Source organism: Schistosoma haematobium, chromosome 3, assembly GCF_000699445.3.
Source record: "Schistosoma haematobium chromosome 3, whole genome shotgun sequence".
Taxonomy (NCBI): Eukaryota; Metazoa; Platyhelminthes; class Trematoda; order Strigeidida; family Schistosomatidae; genus Schistosoma; species Schistosoma haematobium.
Window position 1 is genome coordinate 32,376,788 of NC_067198.1, and position 27,179 is coordinate 32,403,966.

The 27,179-nt window shown below is 35.0% G+C and overlaps 1 protein-coding gene across 2 annotated transcripts; it reads right to left on the reverse strand.

Moving 5' to 3' along the window:
- Positions 1-18,596: 18,596 nt before the first annotated feature.
- MS3_00005558 (uncharacterized protein) lies at positions 18,597-26,551 on the reverse strand. Of its 2 annotated transcripts, XM_051213650.1 has the most exons (10): positions 26,264-26,551; positions 26,018-26,229; positions 25,751-25,982; positions 25,612-25,718; positions 25,460-25,578; positions 24,072-24,244; positions 23,220-23,523; positions 21,510-21,688; positions 20,865-20,983; positions 18,597-19,078 (listed from the first exon to the last, which is right to left on the reverse strand). In XM_051213650.1, exons 1-6 carry the CDS (start codon positions 26,415-26,417, stop codon positions 24,235-24,237), a joined length of 834 nt encoding a protein of 277 aa, XP_051069639.1. In that variant the 5' UTR covers positions 26,418-26,551; the 3' UTR covers positions 18,597-19,078; positions 20,865-20,983; positions 21,510-21,688; positions 23,220-23,523; positions 24,072-24,234. The 2 variants fall into 2 exon arrangements, with proteins under 2 accessions (XP_051069639.1, XP_051069638.1); XM_051213649.1 differs by lacking the exon at positions 24,072-24,244.
- Positions 26,552-27,179: the final 628 nt, after the last annotated feature.

Consider the following 27,179-nt stretch of genomic DNA (forward strand, 5'->3'; position numbering starts at 1 on the left):
TGAAGTTCATAAGGCTATAGCTAATCTGAAACAAGGAAGGGCAGCTGGTCCAAATGGATTGGCTCCAGAGGTCTTCAAGGATGGTGGTCCAATTTTAGCGATTAGGTTGACTAGTATTTTAGCTAAAATCTGGGAGTTGGACTTCATCCTATCTGACTGGTCAAAATCATCTTGTAATAACCATATAGGGATTAGTTTGACTAACATAGCATCTAAAATACTAGCCTTAATAATTATCGGACGCCTAACTAAGACACGTGAACTGCGAACATGATAAAATCAAGCTGGCTTCAGATCTGGTCGTGGCTGCATCGACCCCATATTCGTCGGTGTCCAACAATGATGGCTTGACTCTGTAGACCAAGAGGTTCTGTGGCAGTGTCTATCATTGAAAGGCGTACCTCAGAAGTACATAAACCTTGTGAAGGCTCTTTATTCGAACACTACCAGTCGAGTCAGAGCTTATGGCGAACTGTCATCTACTTTTGCAACCTCAAGTGATGTCCGTCAAGGCTGTCCACTTTCTCCATTTCTGTTTAACTTCATCATAGACCTATGATGGAAACAACGCTCTCGTCGACTGAATTTTCGGATATTGATCTCCTACCAGGAAGTCCACTTATCGACTTAGAATACGCAGATGCTATAGTCATGTTTAGTGAAGACGCTGATAAAATGCAAAGTCCTTTGGTAGCACTAAGCAACAATGCCAGAATGTTTGGAATGCGCTTTTCTCCCTCTTAATGCAAGTTGTTGCTTCTGGACTGGTTTGCGTCAACACCTGAACTAAGGATAGGGAGTGAAGTAGTCGAACGCGTTGACAACTTCACTTATCTTGGAAGTCTGACCAACCACAATGGGTTAGTGTCTAACGAAATTTCAGCACGGATTCGAAAAGCTCGTTTGACTTTTACCAACTTACGTCACCTATGGTGAAGGCGAGATATCCGTCTATCAATTAAAGGACGAGTATGCTGCACAGTAGTTCGTTCTGTTCTATTTTATGTCTGCGAAACGTGGCCATTAAGAGTAGAAGATACTTGTAAGTTGCTGGTATTCGATAACAGATGTCTTAGAAATATTGTCAGCATCTGCCAGGATCACTGGGTAAGTAATAGTGAGGTTAGACACAGGGTATTATGGAATGATGGCAAATAAGTCGATTAGGTTGTGAATCTTTATCGACTGAGATGGTCGGACCACGTGTTACACATTCCTGAACACCGATTACCACGACGCGTAATGCTAACTAGTGTTGGAGATGGTTGGAAGAAAGTTAGGGGCGGCCAAACCAAAACGTGGCATCAGTGCTTGAAGTCACTAACTTCTAGTCTGAGTCATGTTGGTAGATGCAGACTACTTGGTTGGGGTCCGCGTGACTATCGTAATCAATCGTTGGAGACTCGGGGTGACGTGGCCCAGAATCGGTCACAATGGCGTAGGTGTATACACTCTTTGTCTTCCCTTAAATCGTAAGATTAAAATTACTTTATACCTTTCTTCCTGTACTATGTCCTTATACACAATCTTTCTTTTATATATTACTACCATTGAAGTAACTATTTTTATGAATTCGGTGTTCATCTTGTTGCGCTAATGAGGTATGGTGACTTGAACCGAGGCATATATGTGCCTGGTCCTACGTTGTAGCTGACTGACTGACTGAGACATATACCATAAACAATCTTAAAATCAACGTTTGGAGCACTAGAGTAATCAGAATCAGTTAAAAATTCAAGGATAGAACCCTAACTGTTTTCCTCTATCCTTTGTAGAACTACATTGGAATATAATTTGTGAAAATCATATATTTGAAATAATCTTAGCAATTGGAATTTTAATAATTCCAACGTTTCGTCCAGCAAACTTGTCTGAACTTCTTTAAGGTATATATATATATATATATATATATATATATATATATATATATATATATATATATATATATATATATGAAAGATTAATATTTGAACGAAGAATATTCTTTTCGATAAATTCCCTTCAGGTTCTACAATTATATATCCAAATTAATAATCCGAAAAATGGCCCGGCTAAGGGCAAAATGCATCGTCTAAAGCTTGTAAATTTAGGATATATTGGTCGAAGTTCTAGGTATTTACATTTTCGTGCTCGCGAACACCTCCCAGCATGGTCAAACAAAGGTTTGGTGAAGAAGGTGAACAGCTCGATATTGACCCATTTAGTACAAACTGGTCATAGTTCCAGTATAAACCAATCATTTTCAATTATATATAGGGTCAGTAAATTTTTTCAAAAGCTTGTCGGACTTAAAGTCCTTCAAACGGCTGAAATGCTAGCCGTTCGGATGAAAAACCGGAGCTATGCGTACAAAAGAAATATATCCGACCACTCCTCCTCCCCTGGCCAACCTCAAGGCCAATTAATCAATAGTAATATAGCTATTGAATGACCTAATTTGACTATTGTACTTACGTTTCGTAGTCAAATGTAATTATCTCTGTTATCTTTATTCACAAATCTTTGTATTATTATTAGCATTCTTATTACTGTTTCTATTGATTAAACATCAGTACCAACCTCCCCAATACATGATTTATTTACTTCTCATTCATCCTACCTTATTAAGTTTTACTAATAATTTTTTGCAGAATATAGTCTCCCACTAAACATTTGACCGAATTATAATTGCACTATTATTTAAGAAAAGAGAGAATTCAGCGCAGAAAAATTTTCTTTTCGATGGAATCATTTACTTAAGTTGTACATTCGTATATATAGTTACATGGAAGATATATGTCTATAGGAGGATGGAAAAGATTGCATCATAAATGGATTGGAGACTAAATATCAAATGAGGTTACGTACTGATAATATATAATAGTCCAATTGACAGATATGAAGAAAAAAGACAAGCATAAAGGTCATAATAAACTGAATGGTAGTCAAGCAAACTAATAATGACTGATTAGAGTTTAAAATCGAAAAGACAATTTAAAAAATTTCAATAATAATCAAATCAAAGTAAGGAACGAAAAAACCCCAAAACATACCAATAAAGGGAATTAGAGACAAGGAAGGATGAGAGGTTGAACGAATCGTTTCTACACGCAAAGTTCGAGCTTGAGTTCGTGGATTGCCAGTGCCTCAATACATTTCTTTAAAAGAAAAATCCTTTGGAGCGATGTGTCCACAGTTGATTAAATGCTCCTGTATAGAAATAGTAATTGTTTTACATTCTCCTTTTAAAATGCCAGCCTGATAGTGTTCTGAGATGCGTTTGGAAAGTGATTGCTTTGTGTGGCTAATGTAACCTGCTCCATATGAGCAAGTAAATTTATTGATGTGGCCCAAAGCGGAAGTTTATTCTTAACACATCCATGAATGGTAGGCCGGCTTGAGAAAACAATTCGGAGCTTAGCTGCGTAAAACGTTTCATTCAACGATTTTGAAACCCGTTTATTTAAGATTTCAGCAGCCGTGTCTCCTTTAAATTCCATATTCATAAACAGGGTTTTCTTTTGTACTGCCGATGCTTTTTCATGATAGAGTCTAGGTGTTAAGTTGCTATCGACGAATCTAGTTGGATAATCATTTCTGATGAGAGTCTATCGAAGTTGAAATAGTTCCTCATCTATTGTGATCCTTGAGGATAAGAAGTGAATTAAGTTCCTCTTTCTACTCAGTGGGACCCAGCTATGGAAATTCGTGTGCTGCCCATTCCACGTAGATTTTCTATATATAGATCTCTGTAAAGAACCATCCGGCATCCTTTTCACAACCTGATATAATCTCTTTCTTACGGTTATGACTCAGCTATTCCTATTGCTTAGTATTCTCGGACACCGATTCACTCGATAAGTCCCCAAATCAGAACACGGTTGAACAGGAAAGAGATTATATTCCAAATAACAAGGTTAGATGGAAGTAAGATGCAAGTAAGAAGCACAATAGGGAAAACGTTAGTATATTTATAGTTTTTACATGAGAAGATTCTAGAGTATTCTCCAAGTATTAACTAGTGCTGATTGGATAAGAATTAGCCAATCAGCGTGCACCAAAGCAATCGTGCATTGAGCATGCTTTAATCCAGTCTATGTCCCGCTAACACAACCGGATATCAAGAAAATGAAATTTATTGTTTGCCTCTGTTTCTAAGGTGAATTGAATTAAGGGATGAAAGTTATTGAAACTAATCAAAATTTCATTGAGGTCCATGTCTTCTTCACTATTATTTCTCTCACTCTATCTGGCCCATATTTATTCTGATCATGGATCCAAAATTTTCACTCAACATATATATAGATTCAAGTTAGCATTCTATGTGAGTCACATCAAAATTAACAATCTTATCCTATTTTGTTTGACAATCCTAAATTCACATGATTTAAACGATGCACTTTGCCCTTAACCTGGCCATTTTTTTGGATTACTAATTTAGATAAATAATTGTAGAACCTGGAGAGAATTTATCGAAAAGAATATTCTTCGTTCAAATGTTAGTCTTTGAATATATAATGCTTAGCAGTCAAATCAAATCTATATTGTGTTTATCCAATCATATTTAGATGTTGACTTTGGCAAGTAGGATAACATGAATCAGCGATATGTGGATCATGTGGAAATGAATGAATTTTGTGTATAAGATTGAGTTATTTACAGTTAATACTTCAGACAAATAATAAAGATCGATTTTCCTAGAATCGATTAAATCACTGATTATTCGTTATTTAGTGAAAAGGTAATATTTATGAATTAAGTAGTGTGTTAGTAAGGATTTTATACTCTTGAAACATTCTTATGGGTTTGAACTTTAATATAATTTAACATATCACTGTGAAGATAAGTGAATAACAGTAACATAACAATAAAGAATAATGACAATCATTGACTTTAAAAGTACTTGAAAATAAATAATTCCACCTTCTTAGTGGGTCATTCCTTTCTTATTATGATCATATGATAGTAAATACATATTCATTGTGTTACTCTTGTCTGACTTCATTGAATATAGGAGACATAAACATAATAAAATGGATTGTGCCTGTGATAGTTCTCCGTTAAATGACCTTTTGCATGTCTGGATTCGTCAAACCAAATTAAACACACAAAATCGGAATAAATTAATTGAAGTACATTGTTACAAATGATACTAAGGTTTAAACGGTCGTATTAACCTTTTTAATTCATATATATTGGTTGTTTACCTCATATTAATCGTTCTATGTAAATAATCTTGGTTCGAAATAAAACAGTTTAGTCAGCATTTTTATTTGGAGGTATTAGGGCTTCAGTGTTAGGAAACTACGGATACTGATTAAATCAATATAAATTGGTAACAAAATAGTCTTCAGATTAAAAATATGCGGGGATTATTTGATATGGAGATAATTTATATTATGAATCGCCTTTAACCAGAAAAACCATGGGGCTCTGAATCATTATTCTGCCTTTATAAGCGACTTATCCACAGTGGATACTAACAACACCAGTGGTGGAACCTAGTACTTTCATGTTGAGATGAGTAAGTTACCATGTTGACCATGAAATAGGTGTCCACTGATTTACACATATTCACTTAGATGATAATGAAATTTAAGGTAGGGAGGGAGATGAAGATCCAGTCCTGTCGTTTTGTTCCGATTTACCAAATAGTAATTATCAAATATCAACTGATTATTACTATCCATCGTGTCGATTGAGATCTGCCTAAGTATGAAGAAGTTTGGCTCTCGGCCTTACTTCACATGACTGAAAAAGTTTTTAATTCAGTCAAAGTTAATTTTATGACGTATTTCAGTTAAACATAGAACTGTAATCCAGTTTATTTTAAAATTTCTAGTAGTCAGTTGAAGTTTCGACGATCTGTTTCTTTACCTTCATGACGAACTGTTCAAACAAATTTTCTCCAGTTTATGTAATTTCATAGACTTAGATACACTATCTCTTTCTCTTCTTCTATGTGTTAACCACAGATTACACACATACTGAACTCTGTAAATTATGAGAAAATCAACTTCGATATCATACCGTTATACTATACTTCAAGTGGGATATTTTTTTTCGGTAAACATTTCTAAGTTAATCTATCTGCTATAATTTACATAATATGCTTTGATATTCACATTGTTAATCGTCAGATGAACATATACGAAGGATATCATTAAAAAGAAACACTGATATATGTGTCCATAAGTCACTATTTAGAGAAAGACTTTCAGTTAAATATTAATAACTTATTAAATTGAAATATAGTTTTCATTGAATTTCAGTCAATGATTATTGAACAGAACAAATATGGACCAAATAGGGTGAGAGAAATAAGAGTGTAATTATAAATTTGATCCAATGTCTAGTGGAAGACTATATTGTGTATAAAGTTATACGAAAGTTATTACTATAATGAATCATGAATATGAATTTCAAGTTTAATGGAGAAATCTATAGATAAGCAGATAGAGTTGCAACCGGATCACCATTAAGCTCCATTCTAGTTGACATTTTTCGAGACAAACTGTAAAATGGTTCATTTGAAAAGTTTATTTACAAATTCATATTTTATTGCCGATACATGGATGACACGTTCACTCCCTGCAAAGATAGTATATCATGACTAGAGGCTCTTAGGTAATTAAGTGAGGTACATGCAGCCACTACGTTCACTTCTGAAGAAAGAAGTGAGAATGAAGCTGGTGGATCAATAAGAAGGAATTTAAACAGGAAAGGTACCTGGACAGGGTAATACACACACTTCTTTAGATTTATACCCCTACAGTACAAAAGAAACCTGATCAGAACTTAGTTATCGAATGAGTATTATATGTTTTACGGATATAGTTGAAGAAGAGATGAACGTCTTGCGTATTACACTTAGGGAGAACGGATACCTCAGGAGGTTTGCAAACAAATATGTGGTCACGAAGGTTAGAATAGACGAAATACAAACAGTGAATAAGAAATCCCTGTTCATCCGCCTACAATTCGGAAGGAATGCAGCTGGCGAAATATTAATCCAGAAATTATACAGAACAATCCAGAAAACACTTAACTCCGGAAAACTACGGTTAGTGTTTCCTACGCTCCCATTAGTGACACTGACGCTAAAAGATGATTTACCTGCAATGACCACCTCATATTGTATTTATCAATTCAACTATTCTTGTGAATCATGTTATATTGGTCGAAGTTCTAGGAATTTACATTTTCTTACTGGTGGATACCTCCTAGAGTGATTAAGAAAAGGTCTAGAGAAGAAAGTGAACAACAGAATATTGAACCATTTACTCCATAGTGGTCAAAGTGCCAGTATATGCCGATCTTTTTCATTTATTTATCGGATCAGTAATTTTCTGCCAAAGTCTATCAAACTCAAAGTCCTTCAAATGACAGAAGCATTAGCCTTTCGGATAAAAAAGCCGGAGTTATGTATACAAAAGAAACATCTTTGCCCGCTTCTCTTATATTGGCCAACCTCAGGGCCAATTAATCAATGATAATCTTAACTGTTGAATGATCTAATTTGACTAATATGCTAATAACCTTTCTTAGTCAAACATAAATCCATTTGTTATCTTTATTCACATATCTTTGTATTATTATTCTTATTTAATAATTAAAGTCATGAGCCACTTTAAGCACTGGACGGCTATTTCATCCTAGTATAAGACTCCTCAGCACTGCGCATCCACGATCACGCCCCGCGAGATTCGAACACAGGTCCTATTAGTCTCGCGCGCGAACGCTTAACCTTTATTATTATTATTATTATCTATTATTATTATTATTATTATTATTATTATTATTATTATTATTATTACTGGTTAAACACCATTATTAATCTCACCAGTACATGATCTACTCACTTCGCATTCATCCCTCCTTATTACGTCTTGCTAATTTTTCACACTATATAGTCCTCCACTAAACATTTGACCGAATTGCAATTGCACTATTATTTCTCTCACCTTATCTGACCCATATTTATTCTGATCATGAATCATAAATTTTCACTGAACATATAAATTGATTCAAATTAACATTCTATATGAGTCATATCAACATCAACAGTTTTATATCACTGTACTTCATTCACATACTAGAACTTTAAACGATTCAGTTTTCCTTAAACCTCTACAAATTTTGGATTATTAATTTAGATATATAATTGTAGAACCTGAAGCGAATTTATTAAGAATTTTCTTCTTTCGTATAATAGTGTTTTAATATGATGCGGATTTTTAAACATTTACTGAACAGTTTGCCCCTAAATGCCCTGGTACGGCCGAGAGTGAAGAGAGTCTGCTCTCACATGGCCACGTGTATATAGCGTCTACCAGGGAAGTCCTACTCACTGCCTTCTCGTGGCGGGGGTGTTGTTTACGAAATTGAGAGGACGGAAAGCGAATATCCGGCGCTTTAACCGGGTTGGTGGATATGGAGAGTCCACCTAGGGAGTTGGAAAACCCTGATTTCAAACCAATGGTGCACATGGGCTCCAGTATCCTAAGAGAACAAACGGCGTATGGACCAATCGTTAGTCACCGGCTTCCATGGGACTGTATCTCCTTACGTTGCTCCACTGCCTTGTGGATCAGACCTTCAGTTCGAAGGCTCGGGGAGTGGCCCCCTAAGAAAACTACCTGCTTCGGTTTGGGCACCCGGGCAGTATCGCATCCCTCACAGATATCGAATGAGATTTGTGTGGCGCATATTTATTTGGTGCCTCCTTGTACCAATATCTATGTATTAAAATAAATAAATAAACTGAACAGTTTAGTTAAGTTCAGGACTCCTTAACAATGAGCATTTACAATCATACAATTAAAATGACTTGTGAGATATCCATGTTCTATTCCAATTCGTATATCATTTATTGAGTGGGTTGAAATCCATTGTTTTATATGTTTTCGGTTCTATTATTTGATTAAACTTATTTACCGAGTGGTTGGTCTTACTTTCTATCACAGTGTAACTTTAAATTCATTTGGTATTGTTTACTTGAATCTTCCCGTTGATGTTTAGGACTGCAATTGATTAGTCTCAGAGTGAATATCAAATGCAGGTATATCTAGTTAACGAGTCCCAAATAGGACGAAATGCTTGTCCAGGATTCCCCTGCTAGCCACTATCCATCTTTGCGTAGTATACTGTAACTTTGTTTGAAGTTTTAGACGGAGAATGAAAATTCTGTACTGAATTTACAAACCAACGTTAACCTAAATAGTCAGTCGCATCATATGTTGCACGTAGCTAATTATTTTCTATTATAACTTATGATAATCACTTCAGTATATTTATTAGGGAAGAATAATCAAAATAGCCAGAAAAGTTAATAACCTCAATTTACGAGTTCAACTGTTATCAGGGTGAACTGAGACATGAGTAAAATTTTGGTTAATTGTTATGCAATCACTCCTTGCTAAAATATTAATAATAATCATGGTGGTGGATGAACACTAATCAGTAGCTACACACTAGGTCGAAACAATTACTCAATACGTCCTGGTTACCAGTGGTTGTCTAAGATCACTTTCTGATGTAACCTATGAAACACAACAATCTACACAAACTCCTTGCAATTCTGAATAATGCTGACACCCCAAAATGAATTATTTCACTCCTGGAATATTTTATTTTATTCATAAGGTGTCTATACTTGACATTTTGTTTTAACTGAATCCAACTGATTGTATATATTAGGTGTAAATTATCAAATACTAGCGATCCTATTTACATCGATCAATACCAAATATAAAAGAAGAGAAGATGTGAGTGTATTTAAAAAAAAGAAAAGAAATTTACCAATTAATGATTAAATGTTAACTTAAACTACATTTTATCGAATTTTGCATAAATTAGTGTAATGACTTGATCTAAGTAGCTAATGTAAAATACGGTTAATTGAACATAACTTAATCTTGATTAAAAGAATTTTGGTTGCACCTCTATAGTCTAGATACTTATATGAATATTCATCAATATTTTAACTAATAATATGATAGAAACTGGGTGCCAATTATGTAGAAGACATTATATATAAAATCTAAACAACCATGTGTTCAATGACATATTAAGGTATATTGTAGATTGTTATTATTCATCTTTATAATTTATAATTAAAATGTCGGAGAATTTATAAGGTATTTGGTGGAGACTAATGAATGTATTGACTACTTTTTTTAAAATTCTTTACTCTAATTATACTTTCATATCCATGTCCAAATGAACAAACATACTTGTGAAGCTATAACACATATATATATATATATCATATGTAAATAATTTTGGTAATATGGCTTTTTCTAGAAGTTATTTACAAAATAATCTCCCAAAAATGTGTACTTAGTCAAATGTTATGTTGTTATTGTTATACAAATATATTGGGTTAGTGTGACTCACTGTTAGTGATTGTCCAAGTTAAATTTATTTTCTTTAAGTAAACAGAACCTGACCTTAACACAAATCAATACTCGAAATATTAACAGGGAATCCTATTGGTTAATTTCTAGAAAGTTTCTATTTTCACCTATTTTTCAGAAAACCCATTCTAATCCTCATAAAAAACTGAAGTATAAAAAAAATCTGCTTCATGTGAATTTAAGACAATATACGTGTTTATAATTAGATATTCATCCGGCTTTAATGTATAATACTTAAGTACTTTTCTTCTTTATTAGCTCAAACTAGTGTGACACTAAGAGCAGTTCTTGCCTCTTTCTATTAAAAATCTAATTAACATATTCAATTTTGTTAAAATGAATTTTTCTTTAATTAACATGAAAACATGTTTATATTATTTGTTTAATCTGGTTGGCGTTTTTTTAGCAAGATTTTTTTCTGTGGGATGGGGTGGTCGGCCCCATGCACAACCCTCCTCCTTTACCAAGGCTTGGGACCGGCAGTAACTCTAGAAGAGCTACAGGCGGATACTATCAGCAACAGCCTTCTGTGGCAGAGAACAAACCAGCTTCCAGTTGAAGAGGAAACCAGGAAAAGACGGTAGGAGCAAATAGGATATACATTGAGGAAATCATCAAACTGCATCACAAGGCAAGCGCTAATTTGGAATCGTGAAGGGAAACGGAAAAGTGGAAGGCTGAAGAACACACTACATCTGGAATTGGAAGTATAAATGAAAAGGATGAATAGTAACTGGAACTAACTGGAAAGGATTGTCTGGTACAGAGTTGTATGGAGAGTGCTGGTGGGCGGACTATGCTCATCCACGAGGGATAACAGACGTAACTAAGTAAGTAAGTATAAAATTGATGGTGTGATGACAAGTGTACTAACTGTGATGTGAAGGCTTGAATCAATACCTCATAATAAGTAGGCAAATAAATTTTAAAAAATAGACACTGAAATAACATCCATTAAAATTCCAAGGTTACGTAGTAAGAAGTGTTCAGATAATTGAGCAGTTAGGAATATATTTGAAAAACAAAGGATCAAGAAAAATAAACGGACAAAGAGCGTAGAAAATAACAATAAATAAAATCGTTTGTTAAGGCTAATTCGGACAAGGAAGAGATAAAGATGTTATAAATTTCTTATGATTGGATTGTTAGTTCAAGTCCCTATAGCTTCTGCTGTGTATATGAGACGCAATCGAACCCCATATGGAGAACTATCAGGAATACGATAAATCACTTTATATGACGTGTTTCTTTCTACTGAATGACCTCTGTCAATAAGTGTATTAGAACAGAGATGCTTATTGTTTTGACTATACTCTTTCCTAACCATGAAGGGAGGGGTTCAACCGGTTGGCTCAGTTGTCTGGTTGTGCACTCAATCTAGCTTACTACCCAGGAGTAGCTGGACTCATAGATACACAGGGATGTGTAATAACTTCATACATACATATAGATATTATTGTGTACTAAATAGATAGCCTGTTGAGAATCTAATTTAAAACAACATTGTTCGCTCAGATATGTTGATCTAGATAAAAGGTTGTTGGTAACTCATAGCTAATGAATAAATATGTTCCCAGCAAGCTATTTTAACTTCTCTAATTGACTCAAGCTTTACATCATGTATTGGTAAAAGTAATCTCTTTCGATTCATAGTCAATAATACAATTATTAGAGAAAATTTGAAACACCATACCATAATAGGATTAGGTGTACAGTTACTTGAAACAAGAAAACACTGAAATTTGTACGACCCATGAAACAAAGCAAAAACTAATGTCAGATGAAGATTTTATTCACTATTCAAAAACATAGCAAAAACATATTAACTAAATTTAGTTATTTCTATACAGATTATATCGGCATTTGACCAACGAATGTCAATCACAACTGAAATAAGGTAAATACAATGATAGATTTTACATGGAACAAATAAAAAAAAACGCATCCTGCATGATACACTAAATGAAATCCAGACAATAAACGAATACAAAAAAATATTGTACTGAATACCTTTTGCATTCAATTAAAACAATTAATGTACGGAACGAATATTACATTGATTTAAAATATAATCTCATATTTTATCTCATCCTAACAATAAACACAACTGACAAGTGATGAACTATGATGAAATAGGTATTTTTATATTTTTTTAGTTCTCTGTTCAGGATGAACATTCAATGAGGAACAACTTCATGCCGAAAAAAAAGGTTTCTCACTACGTTTATTGTTGATAGTGTTGTATGATGATTACATTACAAAACTTTGTTAGAATACAATTTAACTACAATATGATTATGAATGATGAAAAATAAGAATAATTAATTAGACTGAAGTTTATACTTAATTGTCCACCAAATAATAATAATTATTATTATTACGATTATTATTATTACTATTATTATTATTATTATTATTATTATTATTATTGTTATTATTATTACTATATAATTAACCATTTTGTTAAGCGCTGAATTTCAATTGTTCTAATGTTTTAAAAATCATAATTAAATTAAATTAAAAGTTGATTGTACATTGATATCGGAAATTATAAAACTTTATGTTGACCTATATAAAATAGGTACCTTAAGTTTTATAAAGTTTTAAGTTGAAAAGCTAATAATTATGATAATGTAAATATATGAAATTAAAGATTGATAATTAGATGGTTTAAATCAAAGTAAATATCTACTTAGGAAACTAGTTTATCATTGGTTCTATTACAAAAAATAAAAGTTTTAGTTACTATAAACATGATTTTGATTGATTTTTATGCCGTTTACTCTTCGTGGAGGAGCATAGGCCCCCCACCAACACTCTCCATACAACTCTGTACCAGACAATCCTTTCCAGTTAGTTCCAGTTACTATTCATCCTTTTCATTTATACTTCCAATTCCAGATGTAGTGTGTTCTTCAGCCTTCCACTTTTCCGTTTCCCTTCACGATTCCAAATTAGCGCTTGCCTTGTGATGCAGTTTGATGATTTCCTCAATGTATATCCTATTTGCTCCTACCGTCTTTTCCTGGTTTCCTCTTCAACTGGAAGCTGGTTTGTTCTCTGCCACAGAAGGCTGTTGCTGATGGTATCCGACCAATGGATATTGATTATCTTATGTAAACAATTGTTTATAAATACTTGTACCTTCTTTATGATGGTTGTAATAGTTCCCCAAGTTTCAACTCCGTACAGCAGGACTGTCTTGACGTTCGTATTGAAGATTCCGACTTTGATATTGATTGACAGTTGTTGTGAGTTCCATATGTTCTTCAATTTTAGGAATGCTGTCCAGGTTTGTGAAAGACTCCACATCTTTCAGAGCTTCTCCACCAAGTGCAATGTGTTTGATGTTCTGTTTTGAATTTTCAGATCTTAATTTTTCCCTTGTGTATATTGAGGCCTACTGATGTAGAGGCTGCTGCTATACTAATTGTCTTCATTTTCATTTGTTCGTGTGTATAGGATAGAAGAGTCATGTGATCTGCGAAGTCCAGATCTTCTAATTGATTCCGAATTGTCCACTGTAATCCGTGCTTTCCCTCAGATTTCGAGGTCCTCATAATCCAGTTGACCACTGGAAGAAAGGGAAATGGGGAGAGTAGACAGCCTTGTCTGACTGCAGTCCTTACTTGGAATGCGTTTGTCAGCTGTCATCCGTGTACCACTTTGCACTGTAGTCCGTCGTATAAATTCCGGATGATATTGACGATTTTATCAGGTACTTTACTATGTTAGCTAAATTTAAACGAGGGCGAGTGACAGGTCCCGGTGGATTAAGCCAAGAATTCTTTGTGGATGGTGATCTGTTTTTAACTGTCAGATTAACTGAGATCGTAGCTGGAGCCTGGGAATGGACATAATCCCACCTGACTGGTTGCGGTTGCTGATAGTTCTAGTCTATAAGAAAGGACAAACATTCTTTTGTGATAACCAGTTTGGCTAATGTCTTATGTAAAATATTACCCTCAGTAACCGTCGAACGCTTTATTAAGGTTTGTGAAAAGAAAATGAGAGAAAAGTAGGGTGTTTTCAAACCTGAATAAGAATGCGTACGCCAAATATTCGCCCTGCTCCAGGTTTAGATGCATACACCGACTCCCGATCATTGATGTATTTCTTGACTTTAAGTTGGTGTTGGACTTCGTAGATCGGTAGGTTTTATGATAGAGTCTGTCGTTGAAAGGTGTACAAAAGAAATACACTGACTTTTTACAGAATCTTTACTCAAACACTATCGAGTGAGCCAGAGATTATGGCAAACTGTCATCTTGATTGGTAACTTCGGAAGGTTTTCATCAGAGACGAATTCAGAAAACGATTGATTTTTGCCGACTTGAATTACTTACGGTGTAGGCGAAATACCCATCCACTGAAGGACGAGCATACTAATCAGTAAGTGATTATGAATCATTTTGGGATTATTCTTATTCATGGTTTAAGATTTTAGTAACATGACTCAAAATCAAAACCTTCTAAATTTTGAGATTCAGTACTATCTCACAGTTGTCTTGTCTTTATTTTCACCATTTGATATTAGCTGGATGAGTATTTTGGAAGTATAACTCGTGGGATTATCATACGAAGGACCATTATTTATATTTTTTTGTTATCCAACTAGTAGATGTTTGCACTGTTGCATTTTTATATTCTCCTATTTTTAAACTATCGTTTGAATTATAACTCGATTTTATATTCTGTGGTATTCAAAATTTATCATTAGTTAACTATTTATCTATCATTCCATTTATGTATCAGTTATGACTGAAGCACATACATATTGGAATCCTTTAATTGTGTTACTGTGTGGTCAGACGTAGCAAGTATATTTTTGCATGAGTTTTGAGTCACGACCGAATTAAGTGTAATAGAGGACTGATCGGCTTTCTGTCTATGTCTTCTGACCGGTTAATAGGTTAGGAGCTCGATGATCAATAAGTGTTAAGATCGTGGTTGTCGTTCATTGATGTTATTTGTTACATAGGTCACTGTACCTATCGGTACTATAAGTGAACTAATCGATAATCGGACTAGAGAAAGAACACACAACTGGTTTTCTGTCATTACCACCCGATCACACGGGAACCAATTCCAGTTCAGGCAATATGTTTTCTTCCAGATATAACATAATCCTTTCTGAATTATTTTTCAAGTTCAGTTGTTCACTGCTATTGATATTATTCTGTCTTTGAATTGGGGATCTTTTTAGTTTCCTTTAGTAATGCTGATATATTACCTGTGGCAACTTGAATTATATTAGGTAACGGATTTCAAGATGTTTATGATTAGCTGATTGATCATCTCTGATCGGAATAAATCGGGTTCGATCATACAACTCATGGAATACTTTATGATTTAAAAATGGGTAGATGTTGACGCTTATGATAGTAATGATCTGGAATGTCGATTGAAATGGAGTAGACATTAATAGAACTGTGTCGTAGCCGTTTTTCTCTCATTTGGTGAACAAATTTTCCGTACTGTTTTTAATTGGTGTAGTAATTAAAATTAATACACCAAAACTTCTGGTATTAAATATTCTCTAGTGATATTTCTCGTTCTTTTGTAGTGAATTAAACTTACTATCGTAATTAACTCAGTTTACTATCAGATACATAAATTGATATTATTTCACTCTTTTTGATCTAAATGTAAAAGTCGGACCTACAAAGTTCACGATAAATAATAGTCTTTTGTATTGAAAAACACGATAGCATTCACGTTATTTTCGGATAGTGCATAAAAATATTTCTTTACTATCTGAAAGTTTCTTAATTCAATTAAAAATACTTTTTAATTGTCCTTCATTGAATAGTAAGTGATTAACCGTTATATTTAAGATGTCATCCATGGCATCGGGAACATTAATATTCAAATTAATGGTCGTTACAAGGTATAAAGCCAACACTAGGCATCAGAAGTTATGTAGGATATGCTGACACTGATCTCATGTTAGCGTATCTACAAAGCCTACTCTACTCTATATTCTTCCTATCGTTTTGAAGACAACTAATCTAGATGTACACCAGAAGCTAGTTTAGCTCTTTTGTCATTGTAGCTTGAATTTTGTAAACGATCTCATGGTTTTCTTTTTTCATAGTTATAGTTTTACGTAGTCCGCTTTTACTGTTTATCTTGCTGATTGTGTTATCATTAGATTGGTTCCAGCTATTACCAAATTATTAAAACGATGTAAAACATTTAAAAAAGATACATATTCGAAATTAAGTTTCCAAATCTTAAGGCTTGCAGTAGCCGAAAACATGTAGAACAATTCGTAAATTCATTTAGATTTATGCACTACATAATGGTGGAGAGGTATGTGAAGAACAGCAAAATTTAAGGTATATACTCCTTTGAACCAAGATTATTGTTGGGATGGAATAGATGGAATGTGAGTCCTATACTCCATTACTAACTGAATTCCATCTATTTCACACCAATTTTCTTGATAATGGCTATATCGAGGCAATTCATACACAAGATTATTTTTATTTACTTGGACACATAAATATTGGTACAAGAGGGCACAAAATATATATGCGCCTCAAAAAACAATGAGAATTCGAAGAGAAAAAAAAAGAAGGTAAGGAGCGTAAAAAAAGAACAATAACGAACAGATTAGTGTAAGGTAGTGTAATAATAATAATAATAATAATAATAATAATAATAATAATAATAATGGGGAAACGGAAAGATACAATCAGAAGAAATCCTTCAGTTAAGGAAGATACAACCATTTTTTAAATGAAAGTAAAAGGTTACAGCAGGATCGCCACTGGCTTCTATTCTGAGCCATATCTGATAACGTCTCTAGCCACTGTGTCTCACTATCTCTCGGACCCCAGCCAGGGAGTCGTGAAGGTCCGACAGAAGCCAGCCCTTCGCAGCTTTCTTTCATATCACGACACCATGTCATGCACTGACCACCTCTCCGCTTCTTCCAAACAGTCCCAGAGTCGGCAAATGATGCACGACGTGTAATTCTCTGGGACGACATTCGTAGAACATGTCCAAGCCACCGAAGTCGATGTTTCAAGATGGTGACACCAATTGCATTATCGTCTCTGTGCCCGAACACACGATGCCGAACCTCTGCATTACTGACATGGTGTTGCCACTGAATGTCAGCAATCCTTCGGAGACAGCGACGATCGAACACAGAGAGTTGTTTAACATCCTCAACTCGGAGAGGCCAGGTTTCACAAGCATAGAGCAAAACTGCTCTCACCGACGCGTTGTAGATCCGACCTTTTACAGTCAGACTAACATCACGAAGGCGCCAAGGGTGGCCCAGATTGGCATAAGCCGCTCTGGCTTTCACTGTACGTGCATTGACCTCATCACTCACACCCCCACCAGCACTTATGCAGCTACCCAGATACACGAACTTTTCGACTACGTCTATCTGTTCACCATCCAGGGTGAGTACAGGATTAGAATCCTGCCAGTCTTGTAGAAGTACTTTGCACTTAGAAGGTGCGAAGCTCATACCGTACCTAAGGACACTGGTTGCCGACTGATTAAGTGCGGATTGCATAGCTTGGGCATTATCGCACAGTAAGACAATATCATCCGCATACTCAAGGTCGAGAAGTCTCTCTCCAAGCAACAGATCCACACCGCCATTAATTACATCCACCAGAGCTGTTTCCAGACTGTCATCGATGGCAAAGTTGAAGAGGAATGATGAGATTAGGCAACCATGCCTAACCCCACTACTCGAATGGAACAATGAAGAGAGGTGATTGTATGCCCTCACTCTACCCGAGGTGTTTGTGCATAGGGCCTTTAAGATGTTAATAAACTTCCCAAACACACCGTTCTCCAATACACAATGCCAGAGTACAATCTTGTCCAACGAATCAAAGGCAACCCTTATGTCAATAAACACTACGATTGTTGGCCTTTGATAAGTATGACGGTGTTCTAACATTTTTTTCACGTCATACACAAGATATCCATATCCCAATCAAGACTGACTAAATTTCAGTCGAAAATATCAAGAACGAGATAATCCAAACAATCAGGATTACTGTTATTTCACGAAGCATATTGTTCCAAGCTTCCCTAGAATAACTTGTGAAATATAACGGTAGATACTTATAGTTTATGACCAACTATCATCTGCCCTAAGTTTGCACTGGCATGCCAGTCAATTGAGAACTTAACTCAGATATATTTTTTACTTGAGAAATAGTATTCAAAAGTAAATAAGATATTTTTCAAAATATTTTTTAGAGAATAATCCATAATATATACTAACAAGTTTACTATTTTAAAATTGATATAAGTACAAATCTAAAAACAAAGACAGAATTAAGTACTAAAACATGGGAATTCAACTTATCAAAATTGTCAGAATATGTTAGTGTGATAGCAGAAATAGGGAATGGTAAGCATAAAAGTACTGATACATTTTTATTTCAGCAAGTAGAATGAATATAATTCAAACAATCAGTTTTCAGAGATGAAAGAGGATTGTGATTTAACAAAAGATAGAGGAACATTTTTAGGTGGAACTTCACAAATACGCACAGTATTGGTAGAACCACTTCCTGCCTTTTGTCCAGTAACCACTATAATTTGATCACCAGCACCAACGAAACCTCGCATTTTGGCAAAATCCAATGCCGCATTCAATCGAGCATCCATATCATGGGACCATTCACATAATTTCTCGCCTATGGAAGAAATAATTTGGTTATATTATATTGAAGTGGAAAGAAAATCAATAATTCATTCAAGACACGGTGAAAGCGCTTGTTTTAACATAGTAAAATTGGAAAAGTTTACGGAAATTAGGGAATATTTTTATCATTCCTGTGTAGAACGACTCTTTGCTACAAATCCCAACGATATATAGACGACAATGTTTTCTGACCAGTAAATCAGTCCCTAGTGCAATGACGTATGGTTACAGACTTTTAAAATATAATGCTCACTGACAGAATCAGCTTTGTAGGTACGAACATGACACTTTATTATTATTAAGACTATCTGCTTGTCAGTCAGTAAGCACGTAGAACTTCGTACGTACGTACATCAGTTCGAGTTGCCATACCACATTAGCACAGAGATGCAGTTGTCGATTCAAATCCCGTAGCAGTAGAGGTGGTAAGAGTATAAGCAGTTAAAAGGGCGGCCTGCCTGAGCATCTGGACTACCTGTTCCTGCCATCTAGATATTTCAACAAGTTATCTATTTTTGTTTGTTTTAATATATCATTATGTTTATTAATCGCATAACCTATTTTGCTGCGTTTCTGAAAAGTGTACAACCTTTCGTTGTCAAAGTTACAAAAAAAAACTCAATAAGAGACAATGTGGTTGCTGGCAATAAACAGCGAAAAGAATGCACATTATTCAGATGTTCATTTACCGAACTGCTAACATCTAACTGGCGATCACTCGGTATTTATCGCCAGGACCGACCAAGAAGAAAGAAACGGAAACTTGTTGAAATACTTTACGCTGAGAATTCTATATTGTACCAAAATTATAATATTGAATAAAGCTGATAATAATAATAATAATAATAATAATAAAAATAATAATAATAATCGGAAAGATTAGGGTCCGAAGATATTATTCAGGGAGTATAATCCAGTGAAACAAATTTGTAAAGAGAAAAAAGAGACATGAAGAATTCAGAAGATTAGAATTTGGGAGAACAAAAAGAGTGCATACACCTGCACCATTACAAACGATTTTGAGCCATGTCATTCAGGGTCTCTAACCATCGGTTGCTATCGTCTCTCAGATCCCAACCAGGTAGTCTACACCTACCAACATGGCTCAGTCCACCTGTCAGTGACTTCATGGATTTGTGTCATGTTTTGGTCTGGCCGACCCTAGCTTTCTTCCAACCTACTCCTATACCATTGAACATCACACGTCGAGGCAGTCGGTAGTTGGGCATACGTAACACGTGTCCCAGCCATCTCAACTGATGAAGTTTCACTACGTCATTAATTGATTTGCCATCCTTACCTAGTACCCGTTTCCTAACAACTGTGTTACTTACTCGATGGTCCCAGGATATACGAGCAATGTTTTGAAGACACCTATGATCAAATACTAGTAGCCTACGAATATCGTCTACTCTTACCAGCCATGTTTCACTGCCATAAAGTAGGACGGGACGAACTGCTGCGCAGTAAACCCGTCATTTGGTTGATAGACGGATATCTCGCCCACGCCATAAATGACGCAATATGGTAAAAGCTAGTCGAGCCTTCTGTATCCGTGCTGAGATTTCGTCACACACCAGACCACAAGGGCTGACGAGACTTCCAAGATAAGTGGAGCGGTCGACATGCTCAATTACTTCACTCCCTATCGAACCATCTAGGTTAGATTACTTTCAGTCATCATTTGGGTCATGAATTCTAAAAATATTGACTGAAGAAAATTAGATATGAACAGTGAACTGAAAGTACAGCAGGTTGATAGATTTATAGATACTCACCCGTATAAACAAATGGATGTATACCACGAATGGAATGACATTTCCGTGCTATTTCAGGTCGTCTCATAATTGCAACAACTGGACAAGAAGGGTGAAATGAAGCTATGGCTAAGGCAGAACTAAAAAAATAAAGTGAAAAAAAAGTATAAATCAAAGCCAGTTGATTTGTGAGAAGTAGAAATTGCTAAACCACAAACAACTGTGTTACATTGAGTAAAAAAATACAATTATGAATAACATATAATCTAACGTTAGGTGGCTAAATAGACACCATTTACCGATAACAAAAATTTTTTAGTAGTGCGTGAACATCTGGTTGTGATAGGGTTGGTTGCATTTAAAAGGATCGCTGAGTGACCAAATTCTGAGAAATGGGTAGATCGCTTTAAACAGAAAGGGTTAGGTATGTGCTAACTCGGTATTTAAAAAGGATTCCATGTTAAACAAAATACTAGCGAAGGAATTTTATGATCATCAGGTGAATAATTTATGGCGCAACCATAAAACACTCCATAAATCTAGTGATAGTCATAAAGTCAAAGACCGACTTTTAAAATACTGTCTGAAGAAAACTATAAGTTACAATGGAATGTCTTAAGTGAAATGAAGCACAGAAATGAACGCTTCATGCGACTTTACACTTACCGTCCAGAAGTAGTTATTACAAAAATGGCAGATGAATTTGATGTAGTGGAAGCTTCAACAGCAGCTAAACATGCAAAGTATGCTGGATCCCATGTTGATAATCCTCTTACTTCTCGAGCTGTCTTAAGGTCTATCCAAAACCTTTCATGAAAAATAGTGGACTCGGCTTCACGACAAGTCTGACCAAAAAGAAACAATTTATGAAAACGTAATCAAGATTGGAAGCAGCTGAATAAAGTTAATTTTACATAGTTTAAGTGAGCTGACTTGTTGGAATAAAGGTAAGAGACACTGAGATACGAATTGTCATAAAAGTATCTTTAAGAACTTTAATTTTTCACTTAAGAATTCACCATTTCGTCTTTTTAGATATTAGATTTAAAAATTAAGGCTTAAAAGGTTTGGACTTAGTCTTACGTTTAATTCGTCAGGTTAATATGCCCTAAAATCTAATTATAACAAATTTTTAACTTAATCTACAACTAAACATCGATTGAATAAGCAATCCCTGAGAGCAGTGAGGAATCATACACGAGTCCTGAGGTCAAATTTATAGTTCTGAATTATTCATTCGATAGAATAGCACAGATTCACAAAGTAACCACATTCATTTTCACGAAAGTGTGTTGAATGTTCTTTGATTACTTTTTATAATTACACGTTCAGCTGAACATGTAATAATTACACCATTTATAGCGACAATATAGCGAGTCAATTCATATAATATACCCTCTTCAACCAGCGTAATTTTATATTGATTTCCAGGATGAGACACCATTCAGACTTTCACATCACAACCCAAACAGTATAGCTCAATCCTGTTTTACAGGAGGACCAGATACTACCCAAGACAGAGTTTGATGGAGAATGCTGGTTGGCGGCTTATGCTCCTCCACGAGGAGTAACCGGCGCGAGTACGTAAGCATAGCGGGTCAAAATAAGGAATGGAGCAATACCCATAAGGGGATATTATATGTCACTAACTAGGAGTACTCTGATATCATTCTGTTTTAATAGTTAAGGGGCAAAATAGAAACAAGGGATGTTCCCACACATTATGCACATAGCATTTTTAAGGTTGATAGTGGACATGACAGAGGAACTGATAAACGTCTCATAGCTATACAGTGATCTCAGCTATAATACCATAAAACAACACAACCAAGTACTAAATTGTTATTACTAAGGCAGTATCATTTATTACTCTCAATATTCTTTTTGGTATATATTCTCTTGTTATAAACTGCAATTCTTAATAAAGTGATTAAGAACGCTGGCTTCATTGACATGCACCCACAGATATCCTGTCCTTCAAACACCAGGTTTAGCTAGATACCAATAAACTGTTATGAAATAAACTATTCTACCAGTAAAAAATAACAGACGAGATAATTTTCAAGCTTCTCGAGGTGAATATTTAGCTATTTAATTATCAGATCCAATAAAGAGTTGTCACTTTTTGTACCATAAAAAAAGATGATGAAGTACTTTGTAAAGTTAAAATACCCGATAGCGAAATATATGTACTACTTTCCTACGCAATCTAAACTTTGGAGAGGATACTACGTTCGACTCCAATAAACAGAAATTGGGAACACTGTTTACGTAGAAAGTGTCATGCAAATAGGACATGGTTTTCAAAACTGAATTTAAAATCATGGTCACACTGAAATCTACAAATTGGCATTATAAACGTACAAACTAACATACCTTATGTAAGACTGTCAGTGATTCTTTGGGAAACAATCCTCTGGAAGTTTCAACAGTCAGTATAAGTCCATCGGCACCATCGAGGACGGCATTAGCAACATCGCTTATTTCTGCTCTGGTTGCACGCGGTTTAAACCTCATTGACTCAAGTAAGTGAGTTATAACAAACACGGGTTTTTGGAATATATTACATTTGGCAATTATTTGTTTTTGTATCTGAAAAACTTTTTCGTTTGGATAACATAAGCTGAGGCTACCACGCCCGATGATGATTCCGTCAGAATATGTCATTATATCATGTAAACTGAAAACGAGGATATTGATTCGAAGTAGAAGTTAGCAATTACACTTACTATTATCACATTAATTTGTTAGGAAGACAATGTAGTAGTACCATGTTTAATAAATGAGCTTATCTTAGGAGTCTTAATACGCAAAGCTTAAATATAAAAAAAATATGGTTAAGAAACGTACTATCATTGATACTTGTCCAAAGGTAAGGGATATGTTTTTAACGTCTCAAGTGGATGGAATGGGTATGAAATGACGACTCAATGTTTGACGGAATTTACAAATAAACGATGATGTAGTAATAAATTACCATAATCGCAAAAAACTTCAAAAGCCGTACGAAACTACACCAAATCCACAACAGAACTGACAACTTTGAACAGTGAAGTACTGACAGACATGGTTAATCATTATAACAAGTTAAGGATTACTAAGTAATGATTGATTGGTTAATTTTGATGAATGTTGGTAACACAACTAAGTTTCTGATGTATTATATGTTCGTATTTCATAAACATCTTTACATAGTAAAGTATATTTGGAAAGACTAATGTGGCTTACCTCACTTAGAGATGATAATGAATAACAGCATGACATGGGCAGCGAGATATTGAGCAGTATTAATTCTTGACACAATAAACTAAGACATTCAGGCTAATTGATTTGATGAGATGGAGAGCAAGTGCTCAAAATACATCGAAGTATTTATTCTTGGAAATTAGCGTTATATATGGCTGTAAATAAATAAATGACTCTGTAAGTATTCGATATTAACGCTGATCTCTTTAATTTACCGTATACATCTCTAGCTGAAGGTACTCAGTCAACTATCCGCACCAGACTACGTTTAGGTACGTCGTGATGCTTATCTCTTACAGCTAATCAGCTTAGATTATATACTTCTCGATTCATCGATCAACTAAATATATCTTCAAAACCTTTGATTCCTGACTTCTGGTTTGACTGGCTTTGGAACCCTCGATTAAAATGGTGTTCCGTGCAACAGCTCTGTCGGTTAATGGGTATCCGTCACATCATCAATTAAGAAGGAATTCATCAGTTTTGAAGTCACAACTACTGTTGTGAGAACCACGACAAAAATTAGCAGTGAGTAAGAGGTAACTAAAACGGGATCAACTTGTGATAGACAAATAACATGTAGACGCCACACATAATAAAGTTTTATGTATCTGATTCTAAGATGTAATAAATACAGTTTGTGAATGTTGGTCATTTTGCGTAAGTTAGCAAAACTTTTAGTCCTTTCAAGAAATGCAGTAAAAAAACCTAGTACCGTTATGTAAACAGCTAGACAATAAGAATAGTGGGATTATGATACATTGACTATATGCAATTTAGAGTTCCAAAACATGCAGAATTGGTTAAACTTTCCTGAACTAAACTGGATAATTGTCATACGCAATATGAAGACATCGTGGACGTATATTGAAGTCGGGTCTAGAAACAGAAATGTGTTAAATGGATAGCTAGACTTAGGGCTTGTTTTACATGGTAAGTTTGAACTGCATACCAGACTTCTATAATGAAGAAATAAAAGGCTAATGGAAGTAGACCCTACGTTATCATCAAGACCCAATCGTTATCTTGCATTGGTCTTCAGCAATAAGGAAAGATCTATCGACCTATATTAATCCCTGCAGTTTGTAACACTGTGGAGGTCCAAGCTCGTTTTGAATATATCAACAGAAGGTGCTGATATTGCGTATTGCGGTAGAGAATTTTAGAAATCTTATTTACTAATCTAATTAAATAATGAACGATATGAACTTTCCTAAATAGATTGTTTTCGTAACGAATCTAATAATTACGACTAAATGAAACAAATATGTAGATCTGCATAGATGTTAAATTTATCGTAATAAACTAGATGAAATATGATATTAATTACACAACCAAATATGGTAACGCAGATTATGAAAATGGCTTACTTTTTAACCGAGTCCTTGGTTTCTATCTTTGCAAAGAGTAAAATGTCTTTGCCCAAAATATTTTTAGCTTGAATAATTTGGTCGACGTTAATAGAATAACCGGTAAAAACATAATCAACCTAATTATAAGACTGTTATTATTTGGATACAACCTGGCACTGAACAGCGAATTCCAAGTCACTTTTATAAAGGTTATTAAATGTTGCTTCGTACATCCTTTCACATGGGAAGTGAACACGTTTGTAACTTCCAACCTCACCTACAAAAAATTATATCCAGGTGCGAAATTACCTCCTTGTTCAACAAAACAACTTATGCTATCCACTTCAACACCACGAACAATCAAAGATATTATGCCTTCATCTATGTAAATTCGATCCCCGGTTGCGATGGAATTCAGAATAGATGGGAAATATTGTGAGTTTATCCAAATTATGGAGCTCGTCGTCTTGTCTTCATATTGACTGTCGATAGTTAACTTGGTCATCTGACCCTTCTGAAGGACTATAGTGCCATCAACACTCTATCAAGTTAGTAAAGGGGAAAAAAATGACGTACTCCGTTTACAAGCCCTGTACGCACAGGAGGTGCAGATAGGTCTAGTGCGATTCCAACAGATGGATTATGTCCATAAGACTTCTCAAGACTTCGTACTCGGCGAATAACTTCTGTATATCTTTCCTTAGATCCCATACTCAAGTTCAGACGCAAGATGTTCATCCCACCTTTAATCATCTGGTCAATTTTTTCATCCGAGTCCCAAAGTTCACCTGATATAAAGCTCAAAGAACAACAATGACGTACCTAATGTACAAACTAAAGTGGTATGTCTCACAAAAAATGGGGCGTGGTCAATACTTTGTCTGCTTAAATGTTGAATCCATGATCGAGCGTGATCCAGATGTTGCTGTTGTTGATATTGTGTTATATACGCATCAGAGGGAACTTTTAACTCCATGTCAATTATATTTTATTGACAAAGTTAATTCTTTAAAATGTGCAGGTCGTTCTGTCTCGATTTTAGGGACTACACTTCTATACGCAGTTACTGTGACCCTCCAAAATCACCGCCAAAACCAATAGAACTTATGTTAGTTGTCCTTCAAAATAGTGCATTTTAACGAACCCGCTAATTTTATTAAAATGGTACAAATATTTGTGAACAAAGTACATGAGGTTTTCGCCTTACAACCTTTATAGGGTTTTGCTTTTAATCAGAAGGCATTTTGTGCTTAGTACTAATACACAGATATTTCTTCCAAGCATTTGAACAGACATTAATAGTTCAGACAATATGTGGTTATTGAGTCTGTAGCGGTAAATAAATCCCCAAATTGAATAGCTCTGTAAGTTTTTGACATTGGATGCTGACCACATGTTTTGATGGGCTCACCTAGCTAAAGGCGCTCGGTCATGCATCCGCACCAGATCACGAGTGGGAACGCCGTGCTCAACATCCACTGCAATCGCTAGCCAGATTAGAACAGGCGATTCTCGATATATGGATAGTCATCAAATATATCTTCCAATCTCCTCGATTCTGTCTTTTGATTTCTCTTAGTGGGTACGAGTTCTATTAGAAGGTGTTGCTGGTTAAAGCGTTGTCAAACACCGAATACTTGTGGCATCTTCATTGGTGAGCCTGACGTGATCTGGTAAACCAAATCAAAAACTTACAGAACTATTTATTTTGGTGAATAATTTACCGCTATAAGTCATT

Bases quoted from the DNA above. Each gene is read 5' to 3' on its own strand.
- MS3_00005558 (XM_051213649.1), bottom strand. From the start codon at position 26,417: ATGGAGTTAAAAGTTCCCTCTGATGCGTATATAACACAATATCAACAA. The intron at 23,524-25,459 runs GTAAGCCATTTT...CCTCGTTTTCAG, and splicing joins ACCAAGGACTCGGTTAAAAA to TTTACATGATATAATGACAT. The intron at 19,079-20,864 runs GTGAGTATCTAT...TTTCTTCCATAG, and splicing joins ACATCCATTTGTTTATACGG to GCGAGAAATTATGTGAATGG.